At 41.8% G+C, this 21,573-nt stretch overlaps 3 protein-coding genes across 9 annotated transcripts in view; 2 read left to right on the forward strand and 1 right to left on the reverse strand.

Annotated features, from left to right (window-relative positions):
* The window catches only part of LOC137290580 (large ribosomal subunit protein uL13m-like), a 421,196-nt gene that overhangs the window by 129,432 nt on the left and 270,191 nt on the right, over window positions 1-21,573 (forward strand). The gene's annotated exons all lie outside the window — the stretch shown is intronic.
* The window catches only part of LOC137290319 (collagen alpha-1(IX) chain-like), a 158,235-nt gene that overhangs the window by 110,968 nt on the left and 25,694 nt on the right, over window positions 1-21,573 (reverse strand). The window lies entirely within an intron of this gene.
* Window positions 3,594-7,092, forward strand: LOC137292127 (clumping factor A-like). Its single transcript, XM_067823668.1, has 2 exons — window positions 3,594-3,620; window positions 6,172-7,092. Exons 1-2 carry the CDS (start codon window positions 3,594-3,596, stop codon window positions 7,090-7,092), a joined length of 948 nt encoding a protein of 315 aa, XP_067679769.1.

Consider the following 21,573-nt stretch of genomic DNA (forward strand, 5'->3'; position numbering starts at 1 on the left):
CGGGCAAGACAATGGTTTTGCGCACGTTGGGTTCCAAGGCATCTTACTCCTGGCTAGATACACACTAGTGTCACCTCGTCGTTTAGAAACATTTCCTGCTGCTACCCGGCAATATGCAATAAGGGCGAATGTTTTATTTAGTAGTGTATCAGCCCGACACACCAATGCACCACTCTAAAGGTATCCTGATAGCAGAGATCTTTTGTGTCGTAGAACATGAAACTAATGTTTTCTAAAAGCTACAATCAGCTTACTCAATACATCCCGAAAAGATCCGGGTTAGTATTGGTCTTTAGCAACCAATGCTTTTCGTAAGAGGCGGATAACCGCATCGCGTGGTCAAGCTCCCTGACTTGGTTGACACATGTCATCGTATCCTAATTTCGTAGATCTATGCTCATGTTGTTGATCACTGGGTTGTCTGGTCCAGAGTCGATTATTTGCAGACCGCTGCCATGTCGCTAGAATATTGCGTAAAAGCGTAAAAGTAAATTCATTCACTCACTGTTTCTAATTGCCATAACGCTGGGCAGCATGGGTCCTTATGCCATTCTTCTGTCTGATGACTACTGAGAGACAGAATACTTAGAGCAAAATACCCGACCGGGACACCTGTGTCACTCATGTGACTGGTATCACTGTCGTTTATGCGTGGTTACCCCTAAGGCGGGTCGTCACGGAGGCCACTGGAAAAACCAACAATCACACTTTATAAATGAGCTCTCCTTACATGACAGGATGGTCAAACCACCCACCAAGCGAACACACTGACTGGTATACAGTTTGGAAACATACAGTAGAAACATGTATACGCCCCATTCAAATATCCACCAAGCTTACACATTCAATAAGTACAGTTTGGTCGAAACATACACCCCATTCCAATATAAACCAAACTTCCACCTTGAATGAGTACATCTTGGTGGGATCATACGCCCCATTTCAATACCGACCAAGCTCAGACATTGACGGAGTACAACAAACTTAAAGACATGTTCGCTGTAACTTTCGTCGTACGTATAGCTTACTTCAGGATCCTAGACGTGTTCAGAAATCTGGGAAATGAATAGGATTGATTACATTGTCAGGCCATGCGCCAGGAATCAAACTTACATTTGTTTGTGGAAAACGGAAATGCCTTCAAATAGTTAAAGTGTTTCAAGTATTTGATTTCCCGGCAGGAAACATCAACATCACTGCGATGTGAATTATTATAGGCTGAATGTTTAACCGCGTGTCACCTACATACCTGTGAGATGTTAAAGGGACATCGACACATACGGCACTGGGTCTGAGGGGACACGGGGTTAACTCCTTACCTCACCAGCACAGGTACATCCTTGTGAGATGTTAAAGGGACATATGACAGTTGCCCTGAGGAGACACGGGGGTTACCTCCTCACTTGCCCAGTGCAGGTACACAGAGACAATTATGAAGACACATGCAGACCAAAATCCACAGGTTGCACACCTATCTGTGCAGGCGAGGTACATGGACAGTGAGACAGACACCTGATAAAATGTACGTATCAACTACCTGTATAAGTCAGACTAGTACACGAACAGCGAGTTAATCTACATGCTCTGTAAATTAATTACCTGTAAACAGGATTTAGAAAAGAACATAAACGATAGAAACTACCTGTTTCGTTAACTATCAGTGTACGTCAGAAATAGACAATAACACATAGGACAAATTTAGTACAGGTTTCAAAAACGAGAGAATTATGTTATCATTGACCTCGACAATCCATGCATGCAAGCACTTGACAGGAATATGATTCAAGTGTCAGTAGTATACCACCTGTGTGGGTAATAACTGAACTGTGCAATATTGTTACAATCTACATGTTACAAAAGACCGTGTAGACAGGTTTTGGAGAAAAACATTCATGTATAATCTACTTATCGCATACACCCACTGTGTAGGCAAACATTAAAAAATAATGTTATGTTTCATTTTACTAGGTATAGGCCAGTACATGGATGAAACTGCTAGCGTAGACAATAATTGGACAAACATCTACATATGTTTGATATAATCTACCTAATTCAAATAACTGATAGTGTAAGGAATAGTAGAAAACAAACCTACATCTGTATGATATAATCTAACCGATCAAATAAATGTCAACCAAGGGAATCATTGGGCAAAAACCTACATGTGTTTGATATAATCTACCCGCTCAAATAACTCGCAACCAATCGAATCAGTGGACAAAAATTTAAGTGTGTTTGATACAGTCTACCCGTTCAAATAACTTCCAGCGTAAGGAATCACTGGACAGAACGTGATGTTAGAGTCTACCTGTAAATTATGCTAACTTTAGACTACGAATACTGCGTCACTAACCAGTATAAACCGCTGCGAGGACAAGATTTACATTGTGGAACTCTTCCTGTGGTATAAGCTTCTTGTGTAAGCCTAAACTGGAAAGATGGCGACGAGGTGCCCTACCTCTTGTTGACACTACCTGCGCACGCACACATTGCAAAAAGGCATAATGTTACCAACTATCTGTGATATAAACTACCTTTGAAAAGGCGTAATGGTTGTATAATAACTGTTGTATCATCGACTTCATATAAAACCTGTAGATGTAGACACATATATAGTATGACCAGAATTTATTGAGAATTTTAGGAATATGTTTAACTGGATTTCTAATATAAACAACCTTGACCAGCTATCAAGTGCTTGGTTTCATTCAAGAGAGACAACTCCGTTAATACCTTTTGATTACTGTGTGAAGAGTTATCCCCTTTGTTTACTTGCATTTTTCACTGATTCTTAGCATGGCTGATTTAGTGAAGGCAAAGTTGCAGTCAAAGTAAACTTATCTTCGGTACTCTTCGTTACACTCCACTACTGAGTCTAACAAAACCTTATGGCAGGTCGTGTCAGGTTACCTTTAAGATTGACCAATCAGAACACAGCTTACCAAATCGCGAAAGTGCACATTCGTACATACCTTTTGAACTTTTTATCTCGAAAAGGTTCCTACCCGAACGATTCCAAATGCTATTTAGCGTACGCTCGCTTCCGGGTGATCTACACGGCGTACGTACAACCATGGCAACGGTGTGTAAACTGTCGCCGAAAATGGTGTTTTTGGCAATATTCAAGGATGTTATCTTGCAGAAATATTAGCTAATGGTAACCATGTCAACAGAAACCCCAAAGCGTATATACTGCAGGTCAAATAACTGTGTTATATGCGAATTTTTGTTTGTGGAAAGATCTGTGTCAGTGGCCCGGATATTTTGAAAGTCCCTCCCATCCCTAAATAGTAGCCGTAGTCTGATTGGTTAAATCGATTTAACCGTCTCGCGTTTGATTGGACGTTCTTTGGTCGCTCAAAGGTTACCTGACGCGACCCTCTACTAGGTTTTGTTAGACTCAGTGGTGGAGTGTAACGAAATACACTGAGACTAAGTTTACTTAGACTGGGGAAAGTTGGTTATCATAGTATATATAAGAGAAATTTGGAGTATTATAACAAGGCCATCAGATCAGCTTAAGTGATTTCAAGTAGAACAGGCATCTCTTTGCCCACTGTTTATCGTGTTTTGAAAAATCGTTGCCAATAGATATGGGATTCAGCACAAGGGAAGCGCAGGTAGGCCCAGAAAATTGACTGTCGGTGATAGGAGGCGCCTTGGTATTCTTGTTTCTAAAAACAAACGAAGGAGTTTAGAAAACTTAAGGCTGGATATGATTGATACAGGAACTGTGGCTGCTTGTAAGGAAACAATTAGATCTGAGCTGCATCCAATGGATTGACAGACAAGTCGATGAATTCCATCATCGATCATGAAACCAGAACAAAAGGAGCATAGGTTGAACTGCTGCTTACAGCATAGAAATATTAACTCGGACAATGTGATTTTCTCATATGAAAGTTCTCTGTGTGGCTGTTTCCTAATAAACTGAAATTCTTGACCAAACAAACTGAAAAAACCTAAGGACAGTGCAAAATTTAACGTTTGGGATGGCATATTTGTGTTAGGGGCAACGTCCCTCTGTATATTTGAAGGGAATATGAAGCGTGAGCGGTACCCAGATATTCACGAGTGACATTTACCTCCATCTGCTCACGTGTTCTGTGGACATTTTTTGATTTTCCAGCAGGACAAGGACCCAAATCATCGTTGAAAGCATTCACAGGCCTTGTTTCGGGTATAACATTAGACTGGCTAAGCCATAGCCCTGACCTAACACCAGTAGAAAATATTTGGGGACATATGAAGGAAAGTGTGAATAAGAAAACTGTGACAAATATTGCTGATAATGAAAGAAGACGTGGTCCGATATTGGGTCAGCATGGACCACGACTTTCTGACGTCTTTGATCAGTAGTATTCCCAGCCGTATTGAAGCCTGCATTGCTGCCCATGGGTACTTGACAAAACACTAACTGTTCACCTGTCTTTGAATGTGGAGTTATGTCCTGCTAATATTCATATTTAATATGTGGGTAATGAATGAAAAAATAAAAAAATACAATCTTTAAATTGTCAAGAATGTCTGGTCATACTATATATGTTAACAATAAGTTGATGTGTTGAACATGTGTTGTGTGTGTGTGCTTGCGCACGTGTGTGTGTGGGAAAGCCTCCACGCACACTGTCTGCCACCAAAAAGCCACAGCCGTGCGGCGTACTAGGCACCTATGTATCAGAATACTGTAGAGAAGTATTGAGTTAGAGATGGCGACGTGGTGGGAAGGTGTGCACTGCACGTGGTATATGGGGAGGAGTATGAACTACACATATATCCCAGATGATATATGTACAACATGACCGGCCGGAAATAGCTGTAATGATATGGGTGATTTGCCCTCTAGAAACAGGTTATCACAACAAAACGAATGACTTTCTCTTCTTATAATTAATGACCTGTTGTATTAGAAACGTTCCTCAGATTTGTATCTGGATGGACTACAGTACTTCATAATAATTATTACAAAGGTTATCTGTGTCTTCAACCTTACTAACGTTCATGCCCTGGCTGCTGTGGTTCAGCTATACACATGCTGTATGACCGACCGTCCAGTGCAGGTAGGGGCACACTTCAATAGTCGAGCCTTGATTGTATGATGTTATTTCAAGTGTGAGAAACAAAGACAGTTGTTCACAGTGACATATCTCAGATCTTGAAAAGCCAGTATATCTTGTTGGTGTACTGTCAGATCATCTCATCACATATATCTTATTCGCAATGCCAACAATGTCAATGGAATAAGTCTAGTTGAACATAACTTTTAAAAAAAAAACTTCCAAAATAAAAATAAAACTTTAGGTATCATGGAGTTTTTATTGTGTTGTGGACTGTACACCACCTAAAACCAATACAGCACAAGCAGAAGTTTACCCATCAGTATATCCCGTACCGTATATCATCTAACATTAGTGCATTATTGCAGAAGTAGTATTCATTCTGTATATCATGTACAATATGCCGTTTACCCACAATAGTGCCCAGCATATCGCGCATATATCTGAACAACACCTCTTTGGGAGTACGTCACTAAAAACACCCTTCAGTATATCTTTGGGAGTATGTCATTGAAAACTTCCTTCAGTACATCATTGGGAGTATATGATTATATCATCCTTCCGTATATCATTGGGAGTATGTAATTAAAATATCTTTTGCATGTTCTTGGTTTTATGCCATTAAACAATCCTTCTGGAAATCACCTGGAGTATGTCATCATTGCATCATTCGGTCTATGAGTGTGCTTTTGTCATTTAAAGCACCCTTCAGTCTACAACATGCACATAGACATTGCCACAAGTTGTACAAAATGCATAGACATACAATACAATACAATACAATACAATACAATACACATTTAACATAAATTACATCTCCTATCGAACTATTTTTGCAAAAGAAATCTAAGTGTATCAAGTGCAAAGTCATAACAAATATACTCCTCACAAAACCGTTAAGCAACTCAGTTTTTTTAGTCTCATTACAATTTCATTTATTGAAATTGCAAATCATGGACTGGTGCAGTAGGAAGGTGAGACACATGTACACACGAGTAACAAAATGAAATGGTACTGAGCAATAATAGACTTACATTCAATAGCATGTACCCGTGAAACGGTCGTGCAGAATGTGCTGAATTGATGGAGCAAACTGTTAACATTAAGGTTCCAGTCAGGTTTGGACAGTGACAGTGTTCAGTACCAGTCAGGCTTGGACAGTGACAGTGTTCAGTGCCAGTCAGGTTTGGACAGTGACAGTGTTCAGTACCAGTCAGGTTTGGACAGTGACAGTGTTCAGTACCAGTCAGGTTTGGACAGTGACAGTGTTCAGTGCCAGTCAGGTTTGGACAGTGACAGTGTTCAGTACCAGTCAGGTTTGGACAGTGACAGTGTTCAGTACCAGTCAGGTTTGGACTGTGACAGTGTTCAGTGCCAGTCAGGTTTGGACAGTGACAGTGTTCAGTGCCAGTCAGGTTTGGACAGTGACAGTGTTCAGTGCCAGTCAGGCTTGGACAGTGACAGTGTTCAGTGCCAGTCAGGCTTGGACAGTGACAGTGTTCAGTGCCAGTCAGGCTTGGACAGTGACAGTGTTCAGTGCCAGTCAGGTTTGGACAGTGACAGTGTTCAGTGCCAGTCAGGCTTGGACAGTGACAGTGTTCAGTGCCAGTCAGGCTTGGACAGTGACAGTGTTCAGTGCCAGTCAGGCTTGGACAGTGACAGTGTTCAGTGCCAGTCAGGCTTGGACAGTGACAGTGTTCAGTGCCAGTCAGGCTTGGACAGTGACAGTGTTCAGTGCCAGTCAGGCTTGGACAGTGACAGTGTTCAGTGCCAGTCAGGCTTGGACAGTGACAGTGTTCAGTGCAAGTCAGGCTTGGACAGTGACAGTGTTCAGTGCCAGTCAGGCTTGGACAGTGACAGTGTTCAGTGCCAGTCAGGCTTGGACAGTGACAGTGTTCAGTGCCAGTCAGGCTTGGACAGTGACAGTGTTCAGTGCCAGTCAGGCTTGGACAGTGACAGTGTTCAGTGCCAGTCAGGCTTGGACAGTGACAGTGTTCAGTGCCAGTCAGGCTTGGACAGTGACAGTGTTCAGTAATGGTATGACCATCGTGGACACGACCGCAAGCTTCTACGCATCTTTGCTTTGATTAAACAAGCCCTTAAAGTTGTGGAATGTTCTCACTGCCATTCTCACTGTAACGCCTGTTCAAGTTCATCCAGAATCTGGGGATGAATATGGAGACGGTAAACAAGCTTGTTCAGTGGTATTAAAATCAGGTGACTTTGCAGGCCAGGCCATATGTTTGATGTCGATCTAGACAACATCATTAACAACTCTTTGTCGGGCATTATCATCAATAACAATGAATGTAGGACCCGCTTGTTGAACCAGAGGAATGATTACAAGTAGGTTTATGCTGATCAGGATGCATGTGTGAAAATTGGAGCCCGTTCATGCGACACATTTTGTTCGTTGTTTCTGAGGGTGGTTGTGTTCGGATGATGTCATCACTGTTATCAGATAAATCAGTTTGACAGTCACTACGTATGTCTACTTTGAATATTTACCTTTCAGTAACATCCAGGCAAAAATCGCTATCGAGACTGATCAAGATATAACACCGAAAGTACTCGTTGCTTAATTTTTTGTGAGGAGTATATATAGCCTTCAATATATGAACACACTATTAGACTCGCACACCCTCTTGACAAATATGTGAAGTATGTAGGTTCAACAAGTGCAGTATGTCCTTGTACACCACCGCAGAATACGACGTGGACAGCCGCGATGTTGGCGTGGTCGACACGCGGCAGTCAGATACGTTGTAAGTGGCTCGATGGAAACAACGGCACGTGCACTCCAGTATGTCCGTGCTTACAGTTAACACTTCTGCTGCAGTAATTATATCAATTCATAAACGTTCTTCTAAGGCAGAGGGATGGAACAGATGGTTGCACTGCAAACACATTTCCTGTATGGGTCCACGTAATCATCGTTACAACTCTCAACAAGTGCAGCATGCAAACAGTCCAGAGAGATATAGCTGACGGACATGTAAAAGCAACAGTGTCCTTGTGAAGACAAGCAGTGGTATACTGGCTCCTAGTACTGTTCATAAACGGATCGACCACAGCAGACAGCAGACAGATGCACAACCTGTAGTTAGTAACTGACAGACTGGCAACACACACACACACACACACACACACACACACACACACACACACACACACACACACACACACACACACACACACACACACACACACACACACACACACCGTACTTCTAGCTACTAGCAGACAGACGCACAACCTATAGTAACTGGCAGACAGGCAATACACACACACACTCACTCTCTCACTCGCACACTTACACACACATTCACACACACACACAGACACACACACAGAGACACACACACACACGCACAACCCATGAGAAACACACAACGGTCACTTGCCAATAGCTAGTAGCTGACAAACAGACGGACCACGGTCACTTGCCAGTGGTTAGTAGGTGACAAACAGGAGGACAACGGTCACTTGCCAATGGCTAGTAGGTGACAAACAGGAGGACAACGGTCACTTGCCAATGGCTAGCTGGTGACAAACAGGTGGACAACGGTCACTTACCAATGGTTAGTTGGTGACAAACAGGAGGACAACGGTCACTTCCCAATGGCTAGTGGTTGACAAACAGACGGACCACGGTCACTTGCCAATGGCTAGTAGGTGACAAACGGGTGGACAATGGTCACTTGCCAATGGCTAGTAGGTGACAAACAGGTGGACAATGGTCACTTCCCAATGGCTAGTGGCTGACAAACAGGTGGACAACGGTCCCTTCCCAATGGCTAGTGGATGACAAACAGACGGACCACGGTTACTTCCCAATGGCTAGTAGGTGACAAACAGGTGGACAACGGTCACTTGCCAATTGCTAGTAGGTGACAAACAGGTGGACAACGGTCACTTCCCAATGGCAAGTAGGTGACAAACAGGTGGACAACGGTCACTTCCCAATGGCTAGTAGCTGACAAACAGGAGGACAACGGTCACTTGCCAATGGCTAGTAGCTGACAAACAGGAGGACAACGGTCACTTGCCAATGGCTAGTAGTTGACAAACAGGAGGACAACGGTCACTTGCCAATGGTTAGTAGCTGACAAACAGGAGGACAACGGTCACTTGCCAATGGCTAGTAGCTGACAAACAGGTGGAAAACGGTCACTTGCCAATGGCTAGTAGCTGAGAAACAGGAGGACAACGGTCACTTCCCAATGGCTAGTAGGTGACAAACAGGTGGACAACGGTCACCTGCCAATGGCTAGTAGCTGACAAACAGGAGGACAACGGTCATTTGCCAATGGTTAGTAGCTGACAAACAGGTGGACAACGGTCACTTGCCAATGGTTAGTAGCTGACAAACAGGTGGATAACGGTCACTTCCCAATGGCTAGTAGCTGACAAACAGGAGGACAACGGTCACTTCCCAATGGTTAGTAGCTGACAAACAGGTGGACAACGGTCACTTGCCAATGGCTAGTAGCTGACAAACAGGAGGACAACGGTCATTTGCCAATGGTTAGTGGCTGACAAACAGGAGGACAACGGTCACTTGCCAATGGCTAGTAGCTGACAAACAGGAGGACAACGGTCACTTCCCAATGGCTAGTAGCTGACAAACAGGTGGACAACGGTCACTTCCCAATGGCTAGTAGGTGACAAACAGGTGGACAACGGTCACTTGCCAAAGGCTAGTAGCTGCATATTCTGTGCACTCCGGACTACACAGTGATCATTATTTTATAACACCGAATAGTAACTAGTTAGCATGACGGACGTTTCGTGCAAACAAGTTTGAAGTCATTCAGTTACCGTGTTCTCTAATAGATCAGGTGTGACGGTACTGATCAGGTGTGACGGTACAGATCAGGTGTGAAGACGATGGAAACATCGTAATGTACTTTAGCAGATCAGGTGGAGCTTGTAGAGACACTGGAAATATATCAGTGTACTTTAGCAGATCAGGTGGAGCTTGTAGAGACATTGTAAATATATCAGTGTACTTTAGCAGATCAGGTGGAGCTTGTAGAGACATTGTAAATATATCAGTGTACTTTAGCAGATCAGGTGGAGCTTGTAGAGACATTGTAAATATATCAGTGTACTTCACAGATCGGGTGGAGCTTGTAGAGACATTGTAAATATATCAGTGTACTTTAGTAGATCAGGTGGAGCTTGTAGAGACATTGGAAATATATCAGTGTATTTTAGCAGATCAGGTGGAGCTTGTAGAGACATTGTAAATATATCAGTGTACTTTAGCAGATCAGGTGGAGCTTGTAGAGACAATGTAAATATATCAGTGTACTTTAGCAGATCAGGTGGAGCGAATAGAGACATCGGAAATACATCAAGGTTCTTTGGCAAATCAGGTGGAGCGAGTAGAGACAATGTAAATATATCAGTGTACTTTAGCAGATCAGGTGCAGCGAATAGAGACATCGGAAATATATCAAGGTTCTTTGGCAAATCAGGTGGAGCGAGTAGAGACATTGGAAATATATCAAGGTTCTTTGGTAAATCAGGTGGACCGAGTAGAGACATTGGAAATATATCAATGTTCACTGGCAAATCAGGTGGAGCGAGTAGAGACATTGGAAATATATCAAGGTTCTTTGGCAAATCAGGTGGAGCGAGTAGAGACATTGGAAATATATCAATGTTCATTGGCAAATCAGGTGGAGCGAGTAGAGACATTGGAAATATATCAAGGTTCTTTGGCAAATCAGGTGGAGCGAGTAGAGACATTGGAAATATATCAGGGTTCAATGGCAAATCAGGTGGAGCGAGTAGAGACATTGGAAATATATCAGGGTTCATTGGCAAATTAGGTGGAGCGAGTAGAGACTTTGGAAATACATCAAGGTTCTTTAGCAGATCAGGTGGAGCGAGTAGAGACATTGGAAATATATCAAGGTTCTTTAGCAGATCAGGTGGAGCGAGTAGAGACATTGGAAATATATCAAGGTTCTTTACCAGATAAGGTGGAGCGAGTAGAGACATTAAAAATATATCAATGTTCATTGGCAAATCAGGTGGAGCGAGTAGAGACATTGTAAATATATCAATGTTCATTGGCAAATCAGGTGGAGCGAGTAGAGACATTGGAAATATATCAGGGTTCATTGGCAAATCAGGTGGAGCGAGTAGAGACATTGGAAATATATCAAGGTTCATTGGCAGATCAGGTGGAGCGAGTAGAGACATTGTAAATATATCAAGATTCTTTGGCAAATCAGGTGGAGCGAGTAGAGACATCGGAAATATATCAATGTTCATTGGCAAATCAGGTGGAGCGAGTAGAGACATCGGAAATATGTCAAGGTTCTTTGGCAAATCAGGTGGAGTGAATAGAGACATCGGAAATATATCAAGGTTCTTTGGCAAATCAGGTGGAGCGAGTAGAGACATTGGAAATATATCAATATTCTTTCGCAAATCAGGTGGAGCGAGTAGAGACATTGGAAATATATCAATGTTCATTGGCAAATCAGGTGGAGCGAGTAGAGACATTGGAAATATATCAGGGTTCATTGGCAAATCAGGTGGAGCGAGTAGAGACATCGGAAATATATCAAGGTTCTTTGGCAAATCAGGTGGAGCGAGTAGAGACATCAGAAATATATCAATGTTCTTTGGCAAATCAGGTGGAGCAAGCAGAGAAATTGTAAATATATCAAGGTTCTTTGGCAAATCAGGTGGAGCGAGTAGAGACATCGGAAATATATCAAGGTTCTTTGGCAAATCAGGTGGAGCGAGTAGAGACATTGGAAATATATCAAGGTTCTTTGGCAAATCAGGTGGAGCGAGTAGAGACATTGAAAATATATCAAGGTTCTTTGTCAAATCAAGTGGAGCAAGTAGAGACATCGGAAATATATCAATGTTCACTGGCAAATCAGGTGGAGCGAGTAGAGACATCGGAAATATATCAAAGTTCTTTGGCAAATCAGGTGGAGCGAGTAGAGACAATGTAAATATATCAGTGTACTTTAGCAGATCAGGTGCAGCGAATAGAGAAATCGGAAATATATCAAGGTTCTTTGGCAAATCAGGTGGAGCGAGTAGAGACATTAGAAATATATCAAGGTTCTTTGGTAAATCAGGTGGAGCGAGTAGAGACATTGGAAATATATCAATGTTCACTGGCAAATCAGGTGGAGCGAGTAGAGACATTGGAAATATATCAAGGTTCTTTGGCAAATCAGGTGGAGCGAGTAGAGACATTGGAAATATATCAGGGTTCAATGGCAAATCACGTGGAGCGAGTAGAGACATTGGAAATATATCAGGGTTCATTGGCAAATTAGGTGGAGCGAGTAGAGACATTGGAAATATATCAAGGTTCTTTAGCAGATCAGGTGGAGCGAGTAGAGACATTGGAAATACATCAAGGTTCTTTAGCAGATCAGGTGGAGCGAGTAGAGACATTGGAAATATATCAAGGTTCATTGGCAAATCAGGTGGAGCGAGTAGAGACATTGGAAATATATCAGGGTTCATTGGCAAATTAGGTGGAGCGAGTAGAGACTTTGGAAATATATCAAGGTTCTTTAGCAGATCAGGTGGAGCGAGTAGAGACATTGGAAATATATCAATGTTCATTGGCAAATCAGGTGGAGCGAGTAGAGACATTGGAAATATGTCAAGGTTCTTTGGCAAATCAGGTGGAGCGAGTAGAGACATTGGAAATATATCAGGGTTCAATGGCAAATCAGGTGGAGCGAGTAGAGACATTGGAAATATATCAGGGTTCAATGGCAAATTAGGTGGAGCGAGTAGAGACTTTGGAAATATATCAAGGTTCTTTAGCAGATCAGGTGGAGCGAGTAGAGACATTGGAAATATATCAAGGTTCTTTAGCAGATCAGGTGGAGCGAGTAGAGACATTGGAAATATCTCAAGGTTCTTTAGCAGATAAGGTGGAGCGAGTAGAGACATTGTAAATATATCAATGTTCATTGGCAAATCAGGTGGAGCGAGTAGAGACATTGGAAATATATCAGGGTTCATTGGCAAATCAGGTGGAGCGAGTAGAGACATTGGAAATATATCAAGGTTCATTGGCAGATCAGGTGGAGCGAGTAGAGACATTGTATATATATCAAGATTCTTTGGCAAATCCGGTGGAGCGAGTAGAGACATTGGAAATATATCAATGTTCATTGGCAAATCAGGTGGAGCGAGTAGAGACATCGGAAATATATCAAGGTTCTTTGGCAAATCAGGTGGAGCGAATAGAGACATCGGAAATATATGAATGTTCTTTGACAAATCAGGTGGAGCGAGTAGAGACATTGGAAATATATCAATATTATTTCGCAAATCAGGTGGAGCCAGTAGAGACATTGGAAATATATCAATGTTCATTGGCAAATCAGGTGGAGCGAGTAGAGACATTGGAAATATATCAGGGTTCTTTGGCAAATCAGGTGGAGCGAGTAGAGACATCGGAAATATATCAAGGTTCTTTGGCAAATCAGGTGGAGCGAGTAGAGACATTGGAAATATATCAAGGTTCTTTGGCAAATCAGGTGGAGCGAGTAGAGACATTGGAAATATATCAAGGTTCTTTGGCAAATCAGGTGGAGCAAGTAGAGACATCGGAAATATATCAATGTTCACTGGCAAATCAGGTGGAGCGAGTAGAGACATCGGAAATATATCAAAGTTCTTTGGCAAATCAGGTGGAGCGAGTAGAGACAATGTAAATATATCAGTGTACTTTAGCAGATCAGGTGCAGCGAATAGAGACATCGGAAATATATCAATGTTCTTTGGTAAATCAGGTGGACCGAGTAGAGACATTGGAAATATATCAATGTTCACTGGCAAATCAGGTGGAGCGAGTAGAGACATTGGAAATATGTCAAGGTTCTTTGGCAAATCAGGTGGAGCGAGTAGAGACATTGGAAATATATCAGGGTTCAATGGCAAATCAGGTGGAGCGAATAGAGACATTGGAAATATATCAGGGTTCTTTAGCAGATCAGGTGGAGCGAGTAGAGACATTGGAAATATATCAAGGTTCTTTAGCAGATCAGGTGGAGCGAGTAGAGACATTGGAAATATATCAATGTTCATTGGCAAATCAGGTGGAGCGAGTAGAGACATTGGAAATATATCAGGGTTCATTGGCAAATCAGGTGGAGCGAGTAGAGACTTTGGAAATATATCAAGGTTCTTTAGCAGATCAGGTGGAGCGAGTAGAGACATTGGAAATATATCAATGTTCATTGGCAAATCAGGTGGAGCGAGTAGAGACATTGTATATATATCAAGGTTCTTTGGCAAATCAGGTGGAGCGAGTAGAGACATTGGAAATATATCAGGGTTCAATGGCAAATCAGGTGGAGCGAGCAGAGACATTGGAAATATATCAGGGTTCATTGGCAAATTAGGTGGAGCGAGAAGAGACTTTGGAAATATATCAAGGTTCTTTAGCAGATCAGGTGGAGCGAGTAGAGACATTGGAAATATATCAAGGTTCTTTAGCAGATCAGGTGGAGCGAGTAGAGACATTGGAAATATATCAAGGTTCTTTAGCAGACAAAGGTGGAGCGAGTAGAGACATTAGAAATATATCAATGTTCATTGGCAAATCAGGTGGAGCGAGTAGAGACATTGTAAATATGTCAATGTTCATTGGCAAATCAGGTGGAGCGAGTAGAGACATTGGAAATATATCAGGGTTCATTGGTAGATCAGGTGGAGCGAGTAGAGACATTGGAAATATATCAAGATTCTTTGGCAGATCAGGTGGAGCGAGTAGAGACATTGGAAATATATCAATGTTCATTGGCAAATCAGGTGGAGCGAGTAGAGACATCGGAAATATATCAATGTTCTTTGGCAAATCAGGTGGAGCGAGTAGAGACATCGGAAATATATCAAGGTTCTTTGGCAAATCAGGTGGAGCGAATAGAGACATCGGAAATATATCAAAGTTCTTTGGCAAATCAGGTGGAGCGAGTAGAGACATTGGAAATATATCAATATTGTTTCGCAAATCAGGTGGAGCCAGTAGAGACATTGGAAATATATCAATGTTCATTGGCAAATCAGGTGGAGCGAGTAGAGACATTGGAAATATGTCAGGGTTCATTGGCAAATCAGGTGGAGCGAGTAGAGACATCGGAAATATATCAAGGTTCATTGGCAAATCAGGTGGAGCGAGTAGAGACATCGGAAATATATCAAGGTTCTTTGGCAAATCAGGTGGAGCGAGTAGAGACATCGGAAATATATCAAAGTTCTTCGGCAAATCAGGTGGAGCAAATAGAGACATCGGAAATATATCAATGTTCATTGGCAAATCAGGTGGAGCGAGTAGAGACATTGGAAATATATCAAGGTTCTTTGGCAAATCAGGTGGAGCGAGTAGAGACATTGGAAATATATCAATGTTAATTGGCAAATCAGGTGGAGCGAGTAGAGACATTGGAAATATATCAATGTTCATTGGCAAATCAGGTGGAGCGAGTAGAGACATTGGAAATATATCAATGTTCATTGGCAAATCAGGTGGAGTGAGTAGAGACATTGGAAATATATCAAGGTTCTTTGGCAAATCAGGTGGAGCGAGTAGAGACATGGGAAATATATCAATGTTCATTGGCAAATCATGTGGAGCGAGTAGAGACATTAGAAATACATCAAGGTTCATTGGCAGATCAGGTGGAGCGAGTAGAGACATTGGAAGTATATCAAGGTTCTTTGGCAAATCAGGTGGAGCGAGTAGAAACATTGGAAATATATCAATGTTCATTGGCAAGTCAGGTGGAGCGAGTAGAGACATTGGAAATATATCAATGTTCATTGGCAAATCAGGTGGAGCGAGTAGAGACATTGGAAATATATCAATGTTCATTGGCAAATCAGGTGGAGCGAGTAGAGACATTGGAAATATATCAAGGTTCATTGGCGAATTAAGTGGAGCGAGTAGAGACATTGGAAATATATCAAGGTTCTTTAGCAGATCAGGTGGAGCGAGTAGAGACATTGGAAATATATCAAGGTTCTTTAGCAGATCAGGTGGAGCGAGTAGAGACATTGGAAATATATCAAGGTTCTTTAGCAGATCAGGTGGAGCGAGTAGAGACATTGGAACTATATCAATGTTCATTAGCAAATCAGGTGGAGCGAGTAGAGACATTGGAAATATATCAATGTTCATTGGCAAATCAGTTCGAGCGAGTAGAGACATTGTAAATATATCAATGTTCATTGGCAGATCAGGTGGAGCGAGTAGAGACATTGGAAATATATCAGGGTTAATTGGGAAATCAGGTGGAGCGAGTAGAGACATTGGAAATATATCAAGGTTCATTGGCAAATCAGGTGGAGCGAGTAGAGACATTGGAAATATATCAATGTTCATTGGCAAATCAGGTGGAGCGAGTAGAGACATTGGAAATATATCAAGGTTCTTTGGCAAATCAGGTGGAGCGAGTAGAGACATTGGAAATATATCAATGTTCATTGGCAAATCAGGTGGAGCGAGTAGAGACATTGGAAATATATCAAGGTTCTTTGGCAAATCAGGTGGAGCGAGTAGAGACATTGGAAATATATCAGGGTTCATTGGCAAATCAGGTAGAGCGAGTAGAGACATTGGAAATATATCAGGGTTCATTGGCAAATTAGGTGGAGCGAGTAGAGACATTGGAAATATATCAAGGTTCTTTAGCAGATCAGGTGGAGCGAGTAGAGACATTGGAAATATGTCAAGGTTCATTGGCAAATCAGGTGGAGCGAGTAGAGACATTGGAAAGATATCAAGGTTCTTTGGCAACTCAGGTGGAGCGAGTAGAGACATTGGAAATATATCAAAGTTCTTTAGCAGATCAGCTGGAGCGAGTAGAGACATTGAAAATATATCAATGTTCATTGGCAAATCAGGTGGAGCGAGTAGAGACATTGGAAATATATCAATGTTCATTGACAAATCAGGTGGAGCGAGTAGAGACATTGGAAATATATCAATGTTCATTGGCAAATCAGGTGGAGCGAGTAGAGACATTGGAAATATATCAGGGTTCATTGGCAAATCAGGTGGAGCGAGTAGAGACATTGGAAATATATCAAGGTTCATTGGCAGATCAGGTGGAGCGAGTAGAGACATTAGAAATATATCAAGGTTCTTTGGCAAATCAGGTGGAGCGAGTAGAGACATGGGAAATATATCAAGGTTCATTGGCAAAATAGGTGGAGCGAGTAGAGACATTGGAAACATATCAAGGTTCTTTGGCAGATCAGGTGGAGCGAGTAGAGACATTGGAAATATGTCAAGGTTCATTGGCAAATCAGGTGGAGCGAGTAGAGACATTGGAAAGATATCAAGGTTCTTTGGCAAATCAGGTGGAGCGAGTAGAGACATTGGAAATATATCAAAGTTCTTTAGCAGATCAGCTGGAGCGAGTAGAGACATTGAAAATATATCAATGTTCATTGGCAAATCAGGTGGAGCGAGTAGAGACATTGGAAATATATCAATGTTCATTGACAAATCAGGTGGAGCGAGTAGAGACATTGGAAATATATCAATGTTCATTGGCAAATCAGGTGGAGCGAGTAGAGACATTGGAAATATATCAGGGTTCATTCGCAAATCAGGTGGAGCGAGTAGAGACATTGGAAATATATCAAGGTTCATTGGCAAATCAGGTGGAGCGAGTAGAGACATTGGAAATATATCAATGTTCATTGGCAAATCAGGTGGAGCGAGTAGAGACATTGGAAATATATCAGGGTTCATTGGCAAATCAGGTGGAGCGAGTAGAGACATTGGAAATATATCAAGGTTCATTGGCAGATCAGGTGGAGCGAGTAGAGACATTAGAAATATATCAAGGTTCTTTGGCAAATCAGGTGGAGCGAGTAGAGACATGGGAAATATATCAAGGTTCATTGGCAAAATAGGTGGAGCGAGTAGAGACATTGGAAACAAATCAAGGTTCTTTGGCAGATCAGGTGGAGCGAGTAGAGACATTGGAAATATGTCAAGGTTCATTGGCAAATCAGGTGGAGCGAGTAGAGACATTGGAAAGATATCAAGGTTCTTTGGCAAATCAGGTGGAGCGAGTAGAGACATTGGAAATATATCAAAGTTCTTTAGCAGATCAGCTGGAGCGAGTAGAGACATTGAAAATATATCAATGTTCATTGGCAAATCAGGTGGAGCGAGTAGAGACATTGGAAATATATCAATGTTCATTGACAAATCAGGTGGAGCGAGTAGAGACATTGGAAATATATCAATGTTCATTGGCAAATCAGGTGGAGCGAGTAGAGACATTGGAAATATATCAGGGTTCATTCGCAAATCAGGTGGAGCGAGTAGAGACATTGGAAATATATCAAGGTTCATTGGCAAATCAGGTGGAGCGAGTAGAGACATTGGAAATATATCAAGGTTCTTTGGCAAATCAGGTGGAGCGAGTAGAGACATTGGAAATATATCAAGGTTCTTTGGCAAATCAGGTGGAGCGAGTAGAGACATTGGAAATATATCAATGTTCTTTGGCAAATTAGGTGGAGCGAGTAGAGACATCGGAAATATATGAAGGTTCTTTGACAAATCAGGTGGAGCGAATAGATACATCGGAAATATATCAATGTTCTTTGGCAAATCAGGTGGAGCGAGTAGAGACATCGGAAATATATCAATGTTCATTGGCAAATCAGGTGGAGCGAGTAGAGAGATTGGAAATATATCAATGTTCTTTGGCAAATCAGGTGGAGCGAGTAGAGACATCGGAAATATATCAAGGTTCTTTGGCAAATCAGGTGGAGCGAGTAGAGACATCGGAAATATATCAATGTTCATTGGCAAATCAGGTGGAGCGAGTAGAGACATTGGAAATATATCAATGTTCATTGGCAAATCAGGTGGAGCGAGTAGAGACATTGGAAATATATCAAGGTTCTTTGGCAAATCAGGTGGAGCGAGTAGAGACATTGGAAATATATCAAGGTTCATTGGCAAATCAGGTGGAGCGAGTAGAGACATTGGAAATATATCAAGGTTCTTTGGCAAATCAGGTGGAGCGAGTAGAGACATTGGAAATATATCAGGGTTCATTGGCAAATCAGGTAGAGCGAGTAGAGACATTGGAAATATATCAGGGTTCATTGGCAAATTAGGTGGAGCGAGTAGAGACATTGGAAATATATCAAGGTTCTTTAGCAGATAGGGTGGAGCGAGTAGAGACATTGGAAATATGTCAAGGTTCTTTGGCAACTCAGGTGGAGCGAGTAGAGACATTGGAAATATATCAAAGTTCTTTAGCAGATCAGCTGGAGCGAGTAGAGACATTGAAAATATATCAATGTTCACTGGCAAATCAGGTGGAGCGAGTAGAGACATTGGAAATATATCAATGTTCATTGACAAATCAGGTGGAGCGAGTAGAGACATTGGAAATATATCAAAGTTCTTTAGCAGATCAGCTGGAGCGAGTAGAGACATTGAAAATATATCAATGTTCACTGGCAAATCAGGTGGAGCGAATAGAGACATTGGAAATATATCAATGTTCATTGACAAATCAGGTGGAGCGAGTAGAGACATTGGAAATATATCAATGTTCATTGGCAAATCAGGTGGAGCGAGTAGAGACATTGGAAATATATCAGGGTTCATTGGCAAATCAGGTGGAGCGAGTAGAGACATTGGAAATATATCAAGGTTCATTGGCAGATCAGGTGGAGCGAGTAGAGACATTGGAAATATATCAAGGTTCTTTGGCAAATCAGGTGGAGCGAGTAGAGACATGGGAAATATATCAAGGTTCTTTGGCAAATCAGGTGGAGCGAGTAGAGACATTGGAAATATATCAATGTTCTTTGGCAAATCAGGTGGAGCGAGTAGAGACATCGGAAATATATCAAGGTTCTTTGACAAATCAGGTGGAGCGAATAGATACATAGGAAATATATCAATGTTCTTTGGCAAATCAGGTGGAGCGAGTAGAGACATCGGAAATATATGAATGTTCTTTGGCAAATCAGGTGGAGCGAGTAGAGACAATGGAAATATATCAATCTTCATTGGCAAATCAGGTAGAGCGAGTAGAGACATCGGAAATATATCAGGGTTCATTGGCAAATCAGGTGGAGCGAGTAGAGACAATGGAAATATATCAAGGTTCATTGGCAGATCAGGTGGAGCGAGTAGAGACATTGGAAAGATATCAAGGTTCTTTGGCAAATCAGGTGGAGCGAGTAGAGACATCGGAAATATATCAAGGTTCTTTTGGTAAATCAGGTGGAGCGAGTAGAGACATCGGAAATATATGAATGTTCTTTGGCAAATCAGGTGGAGCGAGTAGAGACATCGGAAATATATCAAGGTTCTTTGGCAAATCAGGTGGAGCGAATAGAGACATCGGAAATATGTCAATGTTCACTGGCAAATCAGGTGGAGCGAGTAGAGACATCGAACATATATCAAGGTTCTTTGGCAAATCAGGTGGAGCGAGTAGAGACATCGGAAATATATCAAGGTTCTTTGGCAAATCAGGTGGAGCGAGTAGAGACATCGGAAATATATCAAGGTTCTTTGGCAAATCAGGTGGAGCGAATAGAGACATTGGAAATATGTCAAGGTTCACTGGCAAATCAGGTGGAGCGAGTAGAGACATCGGAAATATATCAATGTTCATTGGCAAATCAGGTGGAGCGAGTAGAGACATTGGAAATATATCAATGTTCTTTGGCAAATCAGGTGGAGCGAGTAGAGACATTGGAAATATATCAATGTTCTTTGGCAAATCAGGTGGAGCGAGTAGAGACTTTGTAAATATATCAATGTTCATTGGCAAATCAGGTGGAGCGAGTAGAGACATCGGAAATATATCAAGGTTCTTTGGCAAATCAGGTGGAGCGAGTAGAGACATCGGAAATATATCAATGTTCATTGGGAAATCAGGTGGAGCGAGTAGAGACATCGGAAATATATCAAGGTTCATTGGCAAATCAGGTGGAGCGAGTAGAGACATTGTAAATATATCAATGTTCTTTGGCAAATCAGGTGGAGCGAGTAGAGACATTGGAAATATATCAAGGTTCTTTGGCAAATCAGGTGGAGCGAGTAGAGACATCGGAAATATATCAATGTTCATTGGCAAATCAGGTGGAGCGAGTAGAGACATTGGAAATATATCAATGTTCATTGGCAAATCAGGTGGAGCGAGTAGAGACATTGGAAATATATCAAGGTTCTTTGGCAAATCAGGTGGAGCGAGTAGAGACATTGGAAATATATCAATGTTCATTGGCAAATCAGGTGGAGCGAGTAGAGACATTGGAAATATATCAAGGTTCTTTGGCAAATCAGGTGGAGCGAGTAGAGACATTGGAAGTATATCAGGGTTCATTGGCAAATCAGGTGGAGCGAGTAGAGACATTGGAAATATATTAGGGTTCATTGGCAAATTAGGTGGAGCGAGTAGAGACATTGGAAACATATCAAGGTTCTTTAGCAGATCAGGTGGAGCGAGTAGAG

This window comes from Haliotis asinina, chromosome 7, assembly GCF_037392515.1.
Source record: "Haliotis asinina isolate JCU_RB_2024 chromosome 7, JCU_Hal_asi_v2, whole genome shotgun sequence".
NCBI classification, from domain to species: Eukaryota; Metazoa; Mollusca; class Gastropoda; order Lepetellida; family Haliotidae; genus Haliotis; species Haliotis asinina.